We start from the raw sequence: 19,749 nt of genomic DNA on the forward strand, positions 1-19,749 counted from the left end.
TTTAATGTAGTAAACGGTGCAGGCTCGAATCCATCCGCCAAGCATTAGCCTTGCCACTAGCTGGGCAACCTTATTCTTCTCATCTGTAAAACGGATGTAATTGCAACACACACCTCCCAGAGTGTAGGGAAGCGTAAATGACACAGTGCAGTTTGCCTGGAACACACTGAGCAACTCAAGGCACGTGTAGCTGTCATCCTCCTCCCCTTCTCTCTCCCAGACACAACTAACCGGTCACCTACTTGCTCCAGGGCTTGGAAGGTGCTCACAGCATTAATCCACGCCAAAACGGGGCCTTTGTTGTCTGTGGCTCCTCGTCCGTAAAGTTTTCCTTTCAAAATGGGAGAGAAATTTTCAGGAAAGCATGCTCCGCTCGGCCAAGAAAAGAGAGTTAAGAACAAAGATCACTTTATGAGTAATAATTTTAACAGTGTTTTCTAATATCCCAGGCACAAATCTTGCTATGAAATTGCAAAGTATGATTTCCTATATACACATAGTATGGTCATCATCGAGTCAGATAAAATAAGCAAATTTGAACAGACAGATTCCATCAGCCTCAACAGCAATCGGCATAAGATACGTTTTCCAAGTTCACTGATGGGACCCAACGGTTTCTCACGGAACATCGTGCGGTGCAGCCTCTCATCTTGAGAGTTTACAATTAGTGGAAGAATGGAGAAAAGATGTGTTTATCTCTATTAAGCTTTCCTCTTATTTTCTGTATAAAATGCGAATTATTGGGTATTGCTGAAGAGGAAAATGTGTGACGTAGACGACTGTTTTCCTTACAACCCAGGCACCCCTGTCTAGGGCACAAAGCTCCACAGTTTCTTTCATAAATGAAGGAAAATCAGCCTCATTGAACCAATCGGTAGACTAGGAGAGCCGTATTTCTCTTCCTTCTTTTTTGAGACAGGGCCTTGCTCTGTCACCTGATCTGGAGTGCGGCGGTGTCTTCATAGCTCATTCCAGCCTCAGACTCCTGGGCTCAAGCGATCCTCCTGCCTCAGCCTCCCAATAGCTGGGACTACAGACATGCGCATGGACCACCACACCCAGCTAATTTTTCTATTTTTTGTACAGACGGGGGTCTCGTTCTTGCTCAGGCTGGTCATGAACGCCTGGCCTCAAGCAATCCTCGGCCCCCCAGAGTGCTAGGATTACAGGCGTGAGCCACCGCACCCCACCTCTCTTCATTCATAATGATAGGGCAAGACCCAGCGTCCCAGGACAGAGTCCCATCTCCGATCCTTGAGCCCTGGATGCCAGCCCCGATCCCCAGCAGACACAGCCCTGCTGCGCCGGCGCCTCACTGACCGTCCACCTCCGTCAGCGTGTAGGGGTCCGTGAGCCATCCGTCCCCCCGGGCAGCGGGCTGCACGTCCAGGTGGCCGTAGAAGCACACGGTGGGTTTCTTCGGGTCGTTCCCCAGCTCGGCCAGGATGATGGGAGGTATTGGAAGACTCTGGCCGTCAGGCAGCTGCAGAAAGACAGAGGATCACAAAACACCCTATTGTTCTTCAAGAAAATTCAGACGTGGCATTAGGAGCCCTGTCCACTCTAACCCTGGGTCTTCAGGGAGCCCGTGTCATTTCTCTGAGCATCACTTTCTTCATCTCTAAAACGAGAGCCACGAGACACTTTTAACTAAGATATGAAACATAATTAAAAGTAAAGTATCGACTGCTTCCTTAGATAAGAATTGACAAACACCATAGTGAATTGTGTCCTTCAGTAGGGACACAGGTCTCAGCCGGCGCAGGTTAGGTGGACAGAATCCCGGAAGACGAGGGCTGCCCTGCGGCTGGTCAGCGCTAAGGCAGGCGGCGCTGGCCCTTGGGTTTGCGGCTGTCACTCATGGCAGAGTGACAGCTCTCGGCAGTGACTCTGGTGAAAGGATGCAACTGTCTGTATGGGCTCTTTGGGAAAGACGCACAGGAATTTAAGGGAAGGACGATCTGGGAGAGATTTGCACACATGCCCAGGGCTGCCACGGTGAGCTGACCTCCACTCGCCCCACCCCAGCGTCCCGACCTGACTAGAGTCAGCAAGAGTCTCCTCGGAGCCCATCCTCACTGGGAAGCAGGACGTGGGGGTTGCTTGGGGATCAGGGTAAGCCCCTCTCCTGCCACTCCCAAAGGAAAGCCTGGCTGATGTTCAGAGGTGGCAGCCCCTTAGGTGGGAGGGGGCCCAGCCGGCACCTGCTGAGAACCCGTGTCCACGGAATCCACGCTGGCTCCCAGGCGCCGGAGCTTGTCCGAGGCCACGGCCATCATCCTGAAGAGCTCTTGTCTGAACCGGGGCGTGGGCTGAATAGAGTCACTCTCGATGGCCACCCACTCCTTAAGCGTCTGGGAAGAAAAGCAAGGAGAGGATGAGTGTTGGTGGGTCCTGGGTAGGGGCGAAGAGGGAGGGAGGAGACGACAAGTCCCCAAACTCCATTCAGTTGGTCGAGGACTGAAGACTGCCCAGTGAGCTCTGTGACATCCAGAAGTAACCAACAGACGGGAACTCAGAGGCCGGAGACGTCTGGTGAATACAGAAGACTCGGCAAGGCGGGTTGGGGCAAAGGTGTCTTCCCGAAGACCTGGGCTGTGCTCCCCCTGGGGCATGGGGGTTGCAGAGAAGGGTGAGTTCCCACCCACTGTTTCTAATTGTTAAGAACGGCTTTTTCTGGGACTCTTGGCTTCCCACAAATGCCCCTGCAGGCCACTGCAGGTGACACCAATTTAATCCCACGGTGGCCTCAGCTGGGCTGCAGGGCTCCTCCTGCCGTGCTCTGTGTTTCGCTTTCCTGGCCGGGCCCTCCCTGCACCTCTAGGATCCAGGCAGCGCGACCTGGGCTTAAACCCGGTGCTGTGCAGGAGATGACGGCCTTAGCTCCTAATCCCGTTCTGCCTGCCGCAGCTGTGTGACCTCGAGCATGTTCCTCAACCTCTCTTAGCCTGAGTTTTGTCGTTTTTACAAGAGAGTGGCGCTCCCTAACCATAGGGTTATGGTGAAGATGAAGAGATAATGTGCGTGCAAAGCTTAGCACATTGCGTGGACCTAGCAGGTGATGCGTGCCGGCCGAGACTGCATTATCAAGTCACCGTCCACATCCCCGTGGTGGAACCCGAGTCGCCCATACTGGAGAGTCATCATTTTTATGAAAAACTACACACATTTTGAAAAACCAGTTTGGACTTTTCCTAACGTACTTGAGTTGCTCTCTCCACTCTGGTTGCAGCAATTTTACGTGTGTTACGAAAGAATCTGTTTAACCTCCAGGAATATCGTGCTTTACAGTTTTAAACCAGACTCTGCAGAGCCGATGCTGCGGAGCTCCCAGGAGTGGATGTGGGTGTGTTTGAGGAAGTTGGGAAGAGGAGACGTCTGGGCTAAAAGGCCCAAATTAGCAGTCGGCCCCCACCAGACACCATTTCTCCACCCGCTATTCATTCCGGCCTATTCCCGAGCCCCACTCAGGTTTCAGAAATCCCGGGGCACTTATGTCAAGCTAATATTCCAGGAAGAGGCAGGATTACATGAAGGTCAAGCTCAGGAGCCAGGGTCCGGATGTTCGGTTTCGTACCTTCAGCGTGAAACTCGAAGGTTCACATCTAACTGCACACGACCACGGTCCTAAGATTGGGTGACTAATCCAATGCACATATATTGAACGCCCCTAATGTGCTGGGCATGGCGTGGGGGCTGGGAGACAAAGTCCAGTGAGACCCCCAGGAGGCCCCCGGCTGGTGAGCACAAACATCTCGTTGGTGTGAGGGGGCTGTGACGAGGGCCAGACACCCAGGAGGGGACACGAGAGCCCGAGTTGGGGAGCAGTAGCCAGTGAGAATGTGGGAATGGCGAGCTTCCACTCCCCACGCTCTCCCTCCCTCTCCCCTCCCTCCCCCCAACATGTGCACGGCCGTGCGGGGCATTAGGACGCACGGGATTATAGAGGAGGAGATCAAGCACACGTGGCCCGTGTGCCACAGAACAGACAGTCCTGCCCCAGCGCCCCAGCTCTGCCTCGGCCTCACCTGGAGCCAGGTGGCATTGTTCGTGGGTGACGCAGCTCAACAGAGTCTGCTGGTCCCCTCTAAATGGGCATCCCTCAAGCAGATGTGCTGGAGTGCAGGGGTGCGCTTTCCAGGCGGCGTGGCTGGAGCGATCCCTTCTAATGACTATTGGTGATTTTGCTCCAATGAGGAGTCACAGGCATTTTTTAAATAGATGAAGTTGTCAGGCAAAAAAAATCCACATCTCCAAGCAAACAACCGCTTTTCCCAGGTACCCAATGGGTGTGATCCGGGCGCAGCGTCTCCTACCTGCACAAACACGTCCTGCTGGAGCTCGATGTGCCGGAAGACCTGCTCCAGCCCGGCCGGCGGGGAGGCCGAGAACATGCCCCCCTCCAGCAGCAGCAGCAGCGCCAGGAGCAAGGACGCCTGCGAGTGGGCGACACGGGAAGAACGGTTTCAAATAAACTCCAGTTTTTGGACTTTTGACCTCTCAAATACTTAAACAAAAAGTTTGTTATCCAACACAGCTGCTTCAAGTCAGCTGGGCCAACATAACACAAGGTGGTAGAACTAGAAATGTATTTTTTGTTGCTACATTTCCCCCCAAACCCTTCATTCTCAGCAATAAAGAATTTTAATGAGACAGAAACCAAATCTTTAAGCAGTGGAATTGGTTGATTCCTGGGATGCCAGGTGTCCTCCCGGCCCCTGCACTGAGGGGTCCCGGGTGTGAAGGGCAACGCTGGGAAGAGAGGAGTCAGGTAAAACCAAAACCAAACACGCAACAACTTCCATGTGTGATTAACCACGTTACTAGGAAAGGTCGTTTGTGAGGAATGCCTGAAATCCTGTGCCCTGTTGTGGGGTTTCTTTCCACCCGCTCCTGAAATTAGAGAACTTTAAAAAAACGATGGAAACAGAAGCTGACACACCACTCTGTGACAAGTGACGCAGAGGGACTTAAGCACCTGGAGCCCCTGATGTCCGTCAGCCCCTGGGAACACCCTGGTCCCCTCGCCTGGCTCCCTGTCCCTCGCTGGTTGTCCTCGGTCTCTGATGGGCCCCCTCCCTCCTCAGGCTCTCAGGGAGGGGCCTGTGGCCCTGTCCCCTCCCCTGTCACTCTTCCTCTGGACCCAGCCCCATGCTGGGCACAGTCTCGCCTACCCACACGGGGGGGTACCTCTACCTGTGTGTCCCGGGACCCCGTGGGGAATCATTCCTTCTGGACCCCAGACGCTAACTAACCATCCAAAGCGCGCAACAGACCCCCAGAGGGAGCCAGCCACAAAGGGCCAGGGTGGGGGGCTCTGTGGACATACAGTGCAGAGCAGGTACATGCGCAGAGACAGAAAGTACGGTGGGGTCACCCGGGCGGAAATGGGAGTAACTGCTGATGAGTAGGGGTTTCTTTTGAGTGATGAAATTGTTCTGAGACAACTGATTACGGCACTGGTACAACCGTGAATATACTGAAAACACTGAATTACACACTTCACATGGAGGAATTGTAAAGTCTGTGCATGATATTGCAATGAATCATTATAAAAATAATAATCACAAGTATAACCACTCACTGAACAATAGAAACATATTATTATGAGAAATGCAAACGAAGCTGAGTGTGGTTAAAATCAAGGTAAGCGCGAGCCTAGTAAGAACTTGTTCCAGCAGGTGGCGCAGTCGAGCCGCCCGCGCTCCCCCTCCTGCCGCGGCGCCAGGACGCAGCAGGTGCAGCTGCGCTGGGGACCCGCCAGGAGCAGGCGTGGCAGGTGCATCAGGCGAGTGTGACTCCCCAGACCCCCGTGCAGGGGATGGAGCTCAGGGCGCCCAGGAAAGCGTCAGCGCAGGCTCTTGGAGACGACATAGGCTACCTTTAGCGACCGAGCCATCAATATTAACTTTGGAACTTTTACTTTTCCTTCAGACAATTCCATTGAAAAAAGTATTTGGTGCTCCTCTCCAGTGAAAAATAAAAGGGGAAATTTGAAGAAGAAAAAGAAGCCACAAGAAAAAAAGGAACACGGCACTTGTAAGGACCGAGAGTATTTCAGATTTCAGCGGGCGCCGTCTGGCGGGCAGGACAAGGACAAGGAGGACGGCGGTTCGGGAGGACTGACGGCAGGGTCGCCGGAGGGGATCCCCGGGCTTCACTTTCTCTCCCTTCTTGATTGTTCTCCCCCCACCCCTCCCCTGCCCATCTTGCCTTGAGGGTCTCTGGCTGGGATTCCTGGCGCCATCTGTGTGCTCCTCTCTTGTCTCTTTGCCTTTCTCTTTGTTTTCTTTTAGTCCTTCTTGACCTTGAACTAATCAGCCAATGAAAACCTGGGGATTTAGGAAGGTTATTCCTGACTTTTTTGCCTTTGCAGAAAGAAGGAAGAGGAGCTGGAGAGCAGGAAGGTGGATGTGCGGCTTGTCTTGGGCGTGGAGCGCTTCCTCGGCAGGGGACGCGCAGGTGGCCGAGGGTGACGCGCTCCCCTTGGCCACAGGACCCTGAGGGGAGCCCACTTGCTGCACAGGCTTGTGTCGATTGCTGCCAGCCATTCTTAGATGTTTCGACTGGGCACAAAAGTTCCAAGTCCCCCTGTGCTGAGTCTCACCTGTAAATGATTTAACTTTTAAGAAGCTGTGCACACCCCCTGCTGTGCTACCAACCCCTGTACTTCCTCAGCATCTTCTTAGCATTTTTTTAAAGAGACTTGAGTGAATTTTATTGTCATTCTCAGAAGAAATATACATGCCTCAATATTTGACATAATTTCTAGGATTTTAGTGGCATATAACTTAGAGCATTTGGTCTTTCTTACACTTCGTAGGGCTTTTTTTAAAATTTAAAAGTATTATGGGAGCACCAATGTTTTTGGTTATATGGATCACTTCCGTGGTGCTCGAGTCAGGGTGAAAAATGTGCCCGTCACCCAGATGGTGTCCTTAGCATATTGACATCTCTTCCTTCCGTTTCTTCCCCACAGCAGCTCAGCCTTCAGCTTGTCATCCTCCTCCCGGCCGGCTCTAGCCAGCAACTGGGGACGTCAGGTGATCAGGGTGCTGCGCTGGCAGAGGCCCTCACAGTGGCCTGGGCTGCCTTCACACGGGACACCCTGTCCCCACAGGAGAACTGCGGGCTCCCCCCCAGGAGGCTGGGAGCCGTGGGTAAAACCCCCCACGGCACTGAGTGTTCGTGCTGTTCGTTCTGGTGTTGACAGAATAAAGAGTGGAAAATGCCAGCGCTCTTGCCCCGCACCCCAGAGCCGCACAGACCACACAGGGGCCAGTCAGCCAGGCCCTGCCGAGGGAAGAACCTTGAGTGCCAGAGTCGACGTCTATGCCAGGAGTTCCACTCACCCAGTCTCGTCCAGAGTCCTGGCACTGTTTTACAGAGGCCGCTCTGTCCTGCGTCTGCTCTGATGAATTTGTTATCACACAGGAAAAACGTTTGATTAGCCTGGTTTATTTACCGAGATGGGGCTTTTTAAATAACAATGAAAACAGGCTCTTCTGGATTCTGTCCATCCCCTGCAGCAGGGAGCCGGGTCCAAGTGGTTCCTGCAGACTGATTAACCCGCTGTGGCTGTGGCCGCAGTGCCTGCATAGGAGCCCGGCAGGGCGGGGCTTCCTCAGACTGCGGAATGGACAAAGTCTGGAGGGGAGGAAGCGGTTTCTAGGACCAAAATTCCCCAGAAATCCCAAGAACCTTTCTCCACTACCTTCTAGTCGGGTCTGACCCGTGAGTGTGACCCCAGAGAACTCTGGCTGCAGCTGGTTTATTTTTGACTCCTCCCCAGAAGTAAGGTGGTGCCTGCACCCTCCCCCCCCCCCCCCCCCCCCGTGCGAATGGCTAGACACACTGACAAAGGACACCTGGTGTGCTGGGACACCAATAAAGCTGTTACTCAAATGCTGAGCGGAACCCTGAGAAGTCAGAGACCAACAGAGGCCTGGGACGGAGGAGGAATTGAGTGACAGTCTCGGGGCAGTTTTATGGCTCATGAAGAGCTGGCTCAGGACGGGTAACATAGAGTCTGAAACAAGGACAGTAGCACCTACCACGCACCCGCGGGAGGATGGTGGCCATGACACGCGTAGGGCACCTGCACTGCACAGCCCAAGGCCCTGCACAGAGCATCCTCCCGGGGCAGAGGCAGCATGTCCAACACCTAAACGGCCCAGCTGGGCTCAGGTGCTCCCGACTGTGTAAGGGGGCCTTGTGGGTGCCTGCGGGGAAGGAGAAAGCTTGCACTGTTCTCGAGTGATGCTGGGGTGATGCTGACTGCAACACGGTCACCTCAGACCCTCTCTGTCCCTCCAGTCTGGCCAGGCATCTGGGCCTCTCCAAACATCAGCCAGAGAGACAGCCTGGCTTTGCACCAACTTCCGGAGCCTTCTGTCACATGTTGTAGCACAAGGACAAAAACAAACTGAAAAAAAAAAGACTGAGTGAAATAACTGGAGATTCTATTATTTCTTTCACTGGGCGGAATCTATTGACGATTAAAGTCAATACACTGAAATGTCCTCTAGAGCAGTGTCACCAGGTAAAGCTGAACTGTAAACTGCTCAAAGGCAAGAGCATGTTCTCTGAGGCTGTGCCTGGAACAGGGTGTGGCCCTCAGTTTAGAGGGGCGAAAGGTGTAAATCCCAAGTGGCCAATGGTGGCGTCCCTGACAGCGGAGCCAGACCCCCGGCGAACTCTCCCCCATGAGAGATTGTGACTGTGGCCAGACCAGAGCCACCTCCTTCTTCTTTCTTTAAATCCCATTTGAGTGATTTTTTTTGTGCAGAAGTGTTAATAGGATAAATATAAAAATACATGCAGAAGAGATTGATGCGGGAACAGCACACGAAGCTGAGGTGTCCCGGCAGCAGAACAGCAGAGCGTCAGGCCTGGTCCGTAGGAGGTGGGAGCCGGGACAGAAGGACGGGTGACCAGGAAGAGAACAGAGATGTCTCAAGGAGTCAGGAGGGGTGGGCCTGCTGGAATCCCGATGGGACCGTGTGGCAGGGCAGAGGCACCAAAATGCAGGTGTCAGCAGAGAGCGTCTCTTTTTCTAGAAACCTATAATTACCTGGACACCCTTTTGAGTGTTATAAACCTTCAGCTCACAGCAAAACTGTTTTAACTTCAAAGCTGTAGCTGTCCTTGAAGGTGGGAAGCAAGGTGGACAGGTGAGAGGAAGGACAGCCTCCTGGCCTTAGTCCCCCGGTGCAATGGCAACTCAGGCTGTGTTTAACGCAAGCAAAAGTTCGTTCAACCATTGGGAATTCAAGCACAAGGGCAGATTCGAGGAAAGGGTGGGGCCTTTTCTACGGTTTGTGTCAGCTTCCTACCTAAGGCTGCTGGAACCAAGTACCCCAAAGCGAGTGGCTTAAACAGAAGATTCCTCTCTCCCAGTTCTGGAGGCTGGAAGTCCTAAATCAAGGTGCCGGCAGGGCTGAGCTCGCCCTGAGGCCCAGGGCGGGCTCCTTCCTTCCTCTCCACAGCTGTTCTGGGTGCTGCCGCCTCAGGGTGCTCGGCTGTGGCTGCGTCACTCCAGTCCCCGCCTCCATGTGCACACGGCGGCTTCTCTGTGTCTCTGTGTCCTCTCCTCTTACGAGAAGGACACTAGTCTTTGATAGGGCCCATGCAACTGCAGCACGAGCTCTTTTTTAACTAATTACACCTGCAAAGACCCCATTGCAGATGAAGTCACATTCTGGGTCCGCAGTCCAGGTGGACATGAATTTCTGAAGGGACATTATTTAACTCAGTACACCCTGATTTTTATTTTCCTATTACTGTAAGATATTCTATTATTTGTTTACTTAATAGTTATCTGCCTGACACATGTGGACATAAGCTCCAAGAAGGCCAAGACTTTGCCTCATTCCCGTACCCCCTACGCACCTACGCCTGCCTGTCATGGAATGAGGGGCCAACCAGCATTTATTAATTATCAATAAACGCATAGCCCTGAAGACACAAGTAGTTGTTTCGCGTTGATATAACCAGTTCTATTTCAACGTCGTGTAGGAAATGCAACATTTGTCTACCAACAAAACTATCCAGCCACAAACATGCACAAGCACAAAGCAGAATCTGTATCTGGGTGGAGACTGTTTTCTCCCAGCAGTCTCAAGAGTCCCCACAATTTCCTGAGACCCCACAGCTGGACCCTGGTTCATTGTGCTTCCTGCCTGGGGACCCTGTTGCCTCTCCCCACCCACCGGAGGCCGTGCCACCTCCGTGTTCTTCTTCCAGAAAGTCTGTGCTGCGGCGCCAGCCCACGCCGGGCCCCCTCTCCGCATCCCCGGTGTTTGACCCCACTTTGCCACTCGGCATGGCAACAACCGCGCGGTGGCTGAAGCCTGTACGCCTTCCTCCCCAGGTGACTTCAGATGTGATCCTGGACGTCCCTCAGTGTCATTGTGACACGTCTGACTGACACATGCATCTGTCTTGCTGCGTCCTCACTGGCCATCTTCAAACTGAAGACTCATTTGTGTCCTTTTGAAATATTTAGTCATTCTCTCCTCTAATATTACTTCTCCATCATTTCCTCTATTTTCTTCTCGAACTCCTACTGCAGTCGAGTCTTCCCCTCGATCAGATATTCTCCAGATCTCTTTCTTAGCGTGTCTGTCTTTTTTTCTTCCTGCTGTGCTTCCTGGGCATGTTCTCCGTGATGTTTCCAGGTCACTGGTTCTGGCTTCGACTGTGCCCCGTCCAGAACTGACACCATTCAGCCATTTCAGTGACTGATTTTCATTTTCAGGATTCTAACTGGCTGTTTTTCACACTCGTCTGTTCTTGATTCATAGGTGCCTGTTTATGTTTTGTGATTTCTTATTCTTTTACGTGGCTGTCCCTCTTTCATTTATGTCTTGAAGAATTTAAACATACTTCATTTTATCCATTTTAAACATGTTCTATGGTTCGCATTTCAGCATCAGTAAATCCACTGCCTAACAAGTTGTGTGGGCTATTTTTCTTATTGCAAGTCCTTCTCCAACACTTAACAACAGCGGTTTTATTCCCCCTCTCGGTAATCTCTGCTGCCCAGCACTGCCGGGGTTGCCTCCACTTGGTGCTTTAAGGTGCCCAGGCAGGTCCAGCTCTTAAATGGGCAGCTTACAGTTCCCAAACTGTTCCATGGAGGGCTGGGTTATGTCACCCTGGGAAACTCACCAGCCCCTGGGATGCAGGCAATGGCGCTGGCTCTGGCTGCCCCTGTGCCCGGCTGCTTTCGGTCCCAATTTTTCTGCAGGGGTCTCACTTCTTGATGCCACGGCTTATTTCGGACCCACAGACCAGCGAGCCTGCCGCTTTGGCCCCAGCTCGCCCTGTGTGGTTCTGTTTCTGTTCAGCAGGGATGTTTGTCATGTGTTTGTGTGTTTTTGATTAATGTTCTGAACAACATGTAATTGCTTAGTTTGAAGTGGATGGGGAGTTTTAAGGGTGAACTCACACCGTATCTCGATCAGAACTCCCTACAGTGATTTTGCTTCCTGGAAGACGATGTCCCCACAGCCTGGCCCTGAGCCAGGCTCCACACGCAGCATGCCACCTGATGCAAACGTTCCCAAACAGCCAGGGGTGAAGGTGAGAAGGGCTCACCTAAAGCCTGCACGCTCTGTTCACGACATCTGGAAAGGCATGAATGTCTGTGTTCTGGAAATCCTCAGCCTCGGGACCCAGTGCTAGAAATTACTCACCTCCGTGAGCTCAACACCCGAGCCCTGCACTGTCGGCAGGGGGCTGGGCCTCCGGGCGAGTGCGCCAGGGCAGTGCGGCTGCAGGCACCTTTGGCCTGCGGTACAAGGTGCTGAGTTGGTGACACCGGGCATACTGGAGAGCTGGAACATGCAAACACAGTTCTCCTGTGAGCGCCACCAACTCTGGGATCCCAGGGCACTGGAGCTGTTTCTGGACGGAGCAAGGGTCCCCTCCTCATCTCCAATGTTTGGGGAGCCCCACCTGTGCATACTTCCTCTTAGTGCTGTTTCTCTCCTCTTCACGATGCACCCCATTCCCTCGGCATGTTCTGAGTCCCATTCCTTCGGGGGTCACCAGGGGACAGTATCCCCAGCTGCATGTGCGGCCGGCTGCCGGAAGCGGAGTGTGCTTCCTCTTCTGTGCTGTGTGTGCCGTGAAAGGCGCCTCTATTCCAGCCAAAGTGCTTGGGAAGGGGGAGGATTGTAACTGCTTGAAAGAGCAATTGAGACCCTGGACACTGGGGCATTGTGGGGCCTGTGGAGAGATGCTTTGGGGATAGAAGTCCTGTGCCTCCTCTTGTGTAGACGTTTCCTACCGTGTGTGTGCAGGGCTGGGACGAGCCTTGGGGTTCAAGTCCCCTGCGCCAGCGTTTCTCCTGTCTGCCCTGAAACAGTGAGACTAAACACACAGGTCCCAGCTCCATCCCATAAATGACACGCCTGCATTTCCTTCTGGGGCAGGAGCTCTGTGCTGGGACTCGGAGGATGGAGGCTGGACCCCCCCACCTGACCCCTTCCCTCCTCCCGAGACCTCTCGAGGAGCCAGACTCTCAGCACCAGCCAACAAATGCCCCTCAGCCAGCCCTGGGCTCCTGGTGGCACCTGGGCCTGTGGGACACTGGTATGTCCCATAAGATCCAGGACGCCATGGGAGAATCTTCTGAACCTGCCGAAGTCTAGAGCCAGCGGAGTGGGAGTCACCAGGGCAGCTTCCTTGTCTGGTGAGCAGCAGATGACAACCTGCTTAGAGGCTAGAACAGTCCCCAAGGCGCGCTGTGGGGGAGGCACTGTCCGCTGTGTCTTTCTGGGCTGTGGCCCGCGGTCCCCACCATGGCTGAATTGTGCTGCTGCACGTCCTTCTTTCTCTCCTCCCCGGGAGGACTCTGGGCTGCCCTGGCTGTGAGGGGGCCCAGCCCCACTCTCCCCTCCGCTTTTGGAAGCTGCAAGTTTCTGAAATGAACCACAGAAAGGTGCGTCCCTGTGACAGCTGACGGCCGGGCTCTCCCGGGATGGCGCCGGGGCCTCCTGAAACTGCCTGTAGACTGGGCTGAACCGCCGCGGTGCAAGAAAATCGGCATCACCTCACGGAAAGCCCGATCCGGAGTGTTTACAGCATTCCTCAGATTACAACGCCGGAGGGAACTAGTGACTTCATACGTCATGTGATTTGTTCTTTAACAGAAGTCACGTCTATTTGCAATAAGGTCAAATTTATATTTTCATTAGTATTAATAACATATATGAAGGACAGGCTGCCTGTGCTGAGCCCTGAAAGGCAATGATTTTACCAAACCAGTCTGACATCCTACGAGGCAGATACTATTGCTGCTCCATTTCACAGATGAGTAAACTGAGGCATCAGAGGGGTTAGGAAACCGCTCAGGGTCATGCATGGAGGATGAGTGGGCTACTCACTCACTTCTAACTACAGCTCTACTTTCCCGACTTGCTCCAGTCCTCACCAGAGTGCCCCACGGCAAATGCTGTCATTCCCTCTGGCACAGGGCGTCGTTTATGGGGGTCAGGCTGAGGCACGGTGCCCACTCCAGGAACTCAGATCAGATCGGAAAATCAGGGCAAAGCTCAGGCATTTAAACTGGGCAGAAAATCAAGGATATAGAATAAAAAAGCAGTACCATGAGCTGCTTTTATTCTTTACTAAAATACGATGCATTGTTTAAAAAAAAATGGGTATTTTAATGATAAAAATAACATTTGCTAAGTTTTAAAAATGCAGATTATGATAGAAATAGAAGAAGACAAGACCAACCACTCACAGTTATTTAGAGTCTTTGCTTATTTGGGGCGACAGAACAATTTAAACTCGAAGTTGTATATCATACTATCAAATAAAACCGAAACTTAACACTAACAGTTATTATCAAACACTTGTGGATTTCTCTATGGGAAAATGACCTGGCTTCTTCAATAAGTAAAGGACAAGAAAAAGATAAAAAAGAGGATAACATTCTAGAATAAAAACATTTTAAAAGCTATACCACACAAAGGTGAAGTGTAGACGCTATTTGGATTCTGATTTAAAAAGACAACGGAAAAAAGACATTTTCATGGGATAATATGAGAAACTTGACCACGAATTGCAGGTTGTATGTTTGTCGATATAACGGAATTATTGCTGTTTCACAGTGTGTTGATGGTATTGTTGATACACACACACACACACACACACACACAGTCTGATACATATTGAATGACCTGCATGATGAAACGTCTGGGATTCACTGTGGGTATCCGGGTGTGGAAGTGGGGAGACTGGGACGGGCTTGGCTGAAACAAGCTGGGCAGGTGTTGGTAATTGTCGGAACTGGCTGAGAGGCACGTGGGGGCTCGTCGTACTCACCTGTCTATGTTTGTGCACGTTTGAAACTTTCCATTAAACTAGAGAGCGGGGCTGCAGCAGGCTGAGCCTTGGCAAGTAGGCAGCGCCCCGGGCCAGCTTGAGCCCAAGGCCACCACGCCTGCAGCCACACTGCTGACCCCGCTTGCTGGCCGGGAGCAAGTGGTGGCACTCGGGGCTAGTCTCCCCCTGCGGCACTGATGCGGAGCTTGGTGGGAGAAACTGCGGCTGGAGAAGCCCCTGGCTGCAGGCAAGCAGGGCTGCCAGGGACGAGTCAGACACCTTACGCACAGGATGACTCTCCAGCACCGGCCACACTGCGTCCTCAGACCCACCGGGAGATGGTGCAGCTCAGTGGGGAGAAAATCAGCCCAGGCCTGCTTGGAAAGCCAGGCTCTGGGCAAAGCCTGCGCCCCTCTGCAGTAAGTTGGGAGTCTATTAATATGAAGAACTAAATGCTGGTGGGAATAGACGGTGGTAGATCTCCTTAGTCAAATCCCTGCTGGAGGGGGAAGGCTCTTTTATGGGGGGGGGGAGAAATACACCTTCTTGTTGGACCTTTTTCGCAGCTAATGTCATGCACTTTCTGGCTGTAATCTGTCGCTTGTCTAGCTTTAACAGGCTGCTTGGGAGAGGAAACCAGATCCTATCTTATGCAAATCAACAGAAGAATTGATTAGGTAGGCATGAGCTGAGCCCTAGATAAAATCAGGACTGATATCTATCCAAGTTCAGAATCTTGGAGCAAGAGACATACCCCCGAGAAGCCAAGAAAACTCCAGGGGGACTTTCTATAGTTGAACTTGAAAATATTCTCAAAGAGTGACAGGTGGAACCCCTCTGTCAGAATTCCTTGAGCAGGGGCGGGGTGGAGGGTCATTGTTAAAAATGTAGATTCCTTGGCCAATAAGCACATGAAAAAATGCTCAACGATGTCAGCCATCAGGGACAAGCAAGCCTAACCACAGCGAGAGGCTACTTCCCACCCACGAGGGCGGCCAGAATCACAAAGGCAGCCAGCACCTGTTGGCGAGGATGTGGCGAAATGGAACACGTGCACACGGCGGGAGGGAACGTGCAATGGCGTGATTACTGTGGAAAACCGTCTGGCCGTGCCGCGAACAGCTAAACACGAAGCCGCCACGTTGCCCAGCAGTTCCACTCCCACGTCCATGCCCAGGAGAAACGAAAACATGTGTCTGCCCCCAAACCGGGACATGAGTGTTCACAGCAGCACTATTCATCACAGCGAAATAGCGGAAACCACAGACAGACGAATAAACAACGTGGTCTGGCCACACCGAGAAACGTTACTGGGCCATGGAAACGAATGAAGTACTGACACGAGCTACAGCACGAGCGAACCTCGACAACACGTTAAGCTGAAGAAGCCAGACACAAAAGGCCACATACTGTGACACCAGTCACATGGAGCACAGTATAGAAGCTCCGCAGAGACAGAAAGCAGGTCAGCTGTGGTGCAGGGACATGGGGCGGGAGAGGGGAATAGGAAAGTCACAGCTAAGGGTGTGCTTGTCTGCGAGGTGATGAAAATGCTCTAAAATGGACTGCGGGGAGGGTTGCACATGTCTGGAAATACACTAAAACCCACTGAATTGTGCACTTTAAAATTGCAGATTCCTGGGCTTCCATACCGAAACCATTCACACTAAAGATTGAAGAAACAAAAACCCGAGTGCAGAGTTTAGTGGGAAAGGCGGCAAATTGCAGCTGGGTAGGCACAGTCCTCCTCACCTTCCTCCAGACTACGCTTTGCCTTTTGCATTCAGCAACTGGACCTTCTGCTCTATGGTTTTAATGAGAATATTGCTTTTTATGGGAAGAAAAAAATGAATGTGGGAAAGGATGGTGATGTATGTCCCAGTTCTCCCCCTAGAGAGGCTGCCTGGTCCTGGGCACCAACCCACTCGGAGCACGCAGGAGGCGTGTGGCTGCACCATTGCCACACGGATGTTGGCCGCACACGCCCTGCCTGGCCGGCGAGTGCCACGCGCACAGGCCCCTCCGTGTCCCGCGGACAACACGTGTGCCTCACCCAGTCCTGCTGGGCCGGGACCAGGGATCCACTCTGGCTGCTGCCAGGCATTTAATCTGTGACATATTAAAGGACACTGGCCAGTCTTGGGTTCAAGGTCCCACGAATAGACCTTGATTCTTTTCTTTTCTCTCTTTGCTTTAGAAAAAGGCAGTGGAAATAAGTTAGCAACAGAAAATGTGTACAGGCAGTAGGGTGAGCTCTTCTCTCAGAGCAGTGATTTTGCAGCGTGATCTAGAAACCTCATGGTTTTCTAGGTGGGCAAAACCACACTTCTATAATCTGCCTCCTGTCAGGTTGGCGTCTACTCTTTTACTACATTTCCACCTTTGCGTTTGGCATGTATGTGTTTCAATACTTCTTTTTAGGGTCTTCTAAGTATCAACCTTCCACAGAATTCTGAAAATTTCTCTTTTGGGTGTGTGTGTGTGTGTGTGTGTGTGTGTTTGTAATGGAAATAAACAGTCCATGAATTTTCTTTTCAAGCAGTCTGGGGACCGACAAGAACAAGAGAGCACAGCCCAGTGCAGTCGCCTGCCTGTTTTCCCAGCCACTGGGGCACTCGGGCCGCAGCAACCCCGCAGACGAGAGCCGGGGACGTTCGTCCAGGCAGCTGTCCTAAGCCAGCCCAGCAGGACGAAGACCTGGGCCCAGGACTCACAGCACACTGACTGTTGTCACCACTATTTAGGCAAAACAATTGAAAAAAATTTAAGATGGCTAAGTTCATGAAAAATTTGAATATAAAGTTCCTTCTTGACAGTAATGCCATTACTTAATTATTTTTAAGTACATACAACCGCCCCAAAGCATTATTGGTACAGCAATTGCAAATACCACATCCCTAGAGCTGAGGCAGCGAGCACCTAGGAACATTTGCAAGTGGCGGCGTCTCCGGCCACACTGGGTGCCTGGCTGGCCGGCTGGGCACATGTGCTGTCTGGGCAAATGGAAATCTGGCGCTCAGGGAACAGCGCGGGGCTTACTCACCATTCTCCCAAGTTTGGGGTCCATTGGACTGGAGTTCTGAAGCCTCTAGCAACTGCCCAACTTCCAAACACTATGGCAGAGGAAGTCCCTTCGAGGGCCCGAGCCAGTGACATTAAATATCTCCCTGTGCCCTGACCCACCCTGTCCCCCGGAAGGAAGATGACGCTGAGATAGTGGATCTATTCACATCTGGAAAACAAAGATGCTTCAGAGATAGTCATTCAATCTGACCAGCAGAGGAAGAATCAATGCATACAGATAGGGATGAGGTAGTGGCCCGAAAGTCATCTGATGGCACGGAAGGCCAGTGGCTGGCCCCCGGGCAGTTCACTGGGTGCACGGGGGTGTCACCACTGAGAGGGAGCAGGCCCGTGGCCAGCAGGCAGAGCCTCACCTCTGGACGCATCCCCACGTGTCACCCTGGGCTGCTGGCATGCACGTCACGGGCCGTGTGTTAGCTTCCTGGGGCTGCCGTAAGGAAGAACCTCAAGCGCGGTGGCTTAAACAGCAGAGATTTGTAGTCTCACAGTGCTGGAGACTAGAAGTCTGAGAGCACGGGATTAGCAGGGCTGGTCCCTTTTGAGGCCATGAGGGAGGGACATGGGCCAGGCCTCTCTCGGCTTCCGGTGGCTGCTGGTGCTCTTTGGCATTCTCGGTGAGCAGCGGTGCCTCCCTGACCTCTGCTTCATCTCCACTTGGCGCTCTCCCCCTGTGTGTGTGTGTCCGAATTTTCCCTTCTTGTAAGCACACAGGCATATTGGATGAGGGGCCCACCCTATTCCTGTAGGACTGTACCCTTATTTAAGTAATCATATCTGCAATGACCCTATCTCCAAATAAGGTCACATTCTGAGGTCCTGAGGTTAGGATGTCAACATATGAATTTTGGTAGCAGGGGGTAGGGGACCCAGTTCAACCCATATCAGGCTGTGAGCCTCCTAGTCACCTAGAGGTCTTTCAAAACACAGCTGGCCACAGATCTGCGTCTCCAGAGGGAAGCCCTGGGGGGCGTGTTCCAGCGAATCCCCCCTGGAGGATACTGACTCGCCTTCTGGCCGGCCTCTGCGGGGCAGCACTCCAGTCTCTGTCTGTTGAAAACTCTCAGGGGATTTTAAGTGCAGCCAGGACTAGGAATCTCTGTTCTAGTGCAACTTCTTCTTCATACAGATGGGGAAACAGAGGCTCACCACAGACACGCCTCTGTGGGCACAGGGCCATGGCCATGCCCTCTCCAGTGAGCTCTGGACTTCAGCCCTGGGGACGGCTGGTCTCAGGTGCTCAATGTAAGAAGTAGTCGCTGCCCCTGTATCTGCCCTTCCAACTCTTGGCTTCTGCACACATGTGACTACAGATCCTGTTTCTAATGGTCAGTGTCTGGAAATGGCATCATTCTTGTATTTATTGGGACTAGGAAGAAACACTGAGATACCACTTCACACCGCTGGAATGGCAAAGGGGAACAAGTGTTGCCAAGGAGGTGGTGAATGCCCAGCTCACACCGGGCAGGAGGTGCACAATGGCACAGCCGCCGTGGAAAACAGGCTGGCAGCTCCACAAACATCTCCATGTGGAATTACCATATTGCCCTGCAGTTTCACTCCAGGGGGTATATCCAAGAGACATGAAGACATATGTCCACACAAGGACTAGAGCACGAGTACTCATAGCAGCATTATTCATAACAGCCAAAACGTAGACACACCAAATGGCCACCTGCCGGGAGTTCGCAACTCTCCCAACAAATCGGGTCCCAGGCAGGAATGTCACAAGAGGAGACAGAGACAAAGTATAGATTAAAGTGATGGGGAAATCAGGGGTCCTCCAGCATTCCCGTGAGCCAGGAGGCCACGAGTTGAGTCCCGTATCAATATTTATTCTTTCAGCAAATGATTATTATCAGTCACTGATTTACATGTACGTATCATGAGTTTAAGTTTCGAGGTTTCCCAAGGTAACAATAGACTAGCTAAGTATACACAAGTTAAAGATAAAATCGTGAGTCAGCAGAAAAGCACATAATCCAAACAGGAACAAAGAGACCCCGTACTTCTTTCTACTTTACCTAGTTCCTCATTTACTGAGACATGAACTCAGGAGAGAGGTAGGAACATTGCCTCAGGCTTAGAATAGCAAACTGCTCGTATGCTGGGCTGACAGCCTTTGATCATTCTCACCACCTTTGGATTACTAGCCCAGGTCCCTTTGCCCACATCCAGGCTGTGGCCCTCAGGCTTCAAGGCAGGTCCGTTTGCAGACATCCCTGATCGCTGGAATGTCCTCCTCAAGGTCCAGCAGCTTTTGCTCAGTGAACTGACATGTCCACAGGTTGCTCTTTGGCCAAGTCCTGTCCCTCTCCTGGGGTTCTC

The 19,749-nt window shown here is 52.3% G+C and overlaps 1 protein-coding gene across 2 annotated transcripts in view; it reads right to left on the reverse strand.

Moving 5' to 3' along the window:
• CNDP1 (carnosine dipeptidase 1) overlaps positions 1 to 17,938 on the reverse strand; it is a 30,582-nt gene extending 12,644 nt beyond the window's left edge. Inside the window, exons 1-5 of one of the 2 annotated variants that reach the window (XM_069468344.1) lie at positions 17,384 to 17,720; positions 4,317 to 4,436; positions 2,205 to 2,354; positions 1,321 to 1,483; positions 243 to 331 (exon numbers count right to left, since the gene is read on the reverse strand). In XM_069468344.1, coding sequence (XP_069324445.1) covers positions 243 to 331; positions 1,321 to 1,483; positions 2,205 to 2,354; positions 4,317 to 4,436; positions 17,384 to 17,407 — 546 coding nt within the window. In that variant the 5' untranslated portion in view covers positions 17,408 to 17,720. Of the gene's footprint in view, positions 1 to 242; positions 332 to 1,320; positions 1,484 to 2,204; positions 2,355 to 4,316; positions 4,437 to 17,383; positions 17,721 to 17,777 lie in introns of those variants that run through there. The other variant, XM_069468345.1, reaches the window with a different exon arrangement.
• Between the last annotated feature and the right edge of the window lie 1,811 nt (positions 17,939 to 19,749).

The sequence above is a fragment of the Eulemur rufifrons genome, chromosome 5 (genome assembly GCF_041146395.1).
Source record: "Eulemur rufifrons isolate Redbay chromosome 5, OSU_ERuf_1, whole genome shotgun sequence".
Taxonomy (NCBI): domain Eukaryota; kingdom Metazoa; phylum Chordata; class Mammalia; order Primates; family Lemuridae; genus Eulemur; species Eulemur rufifrons.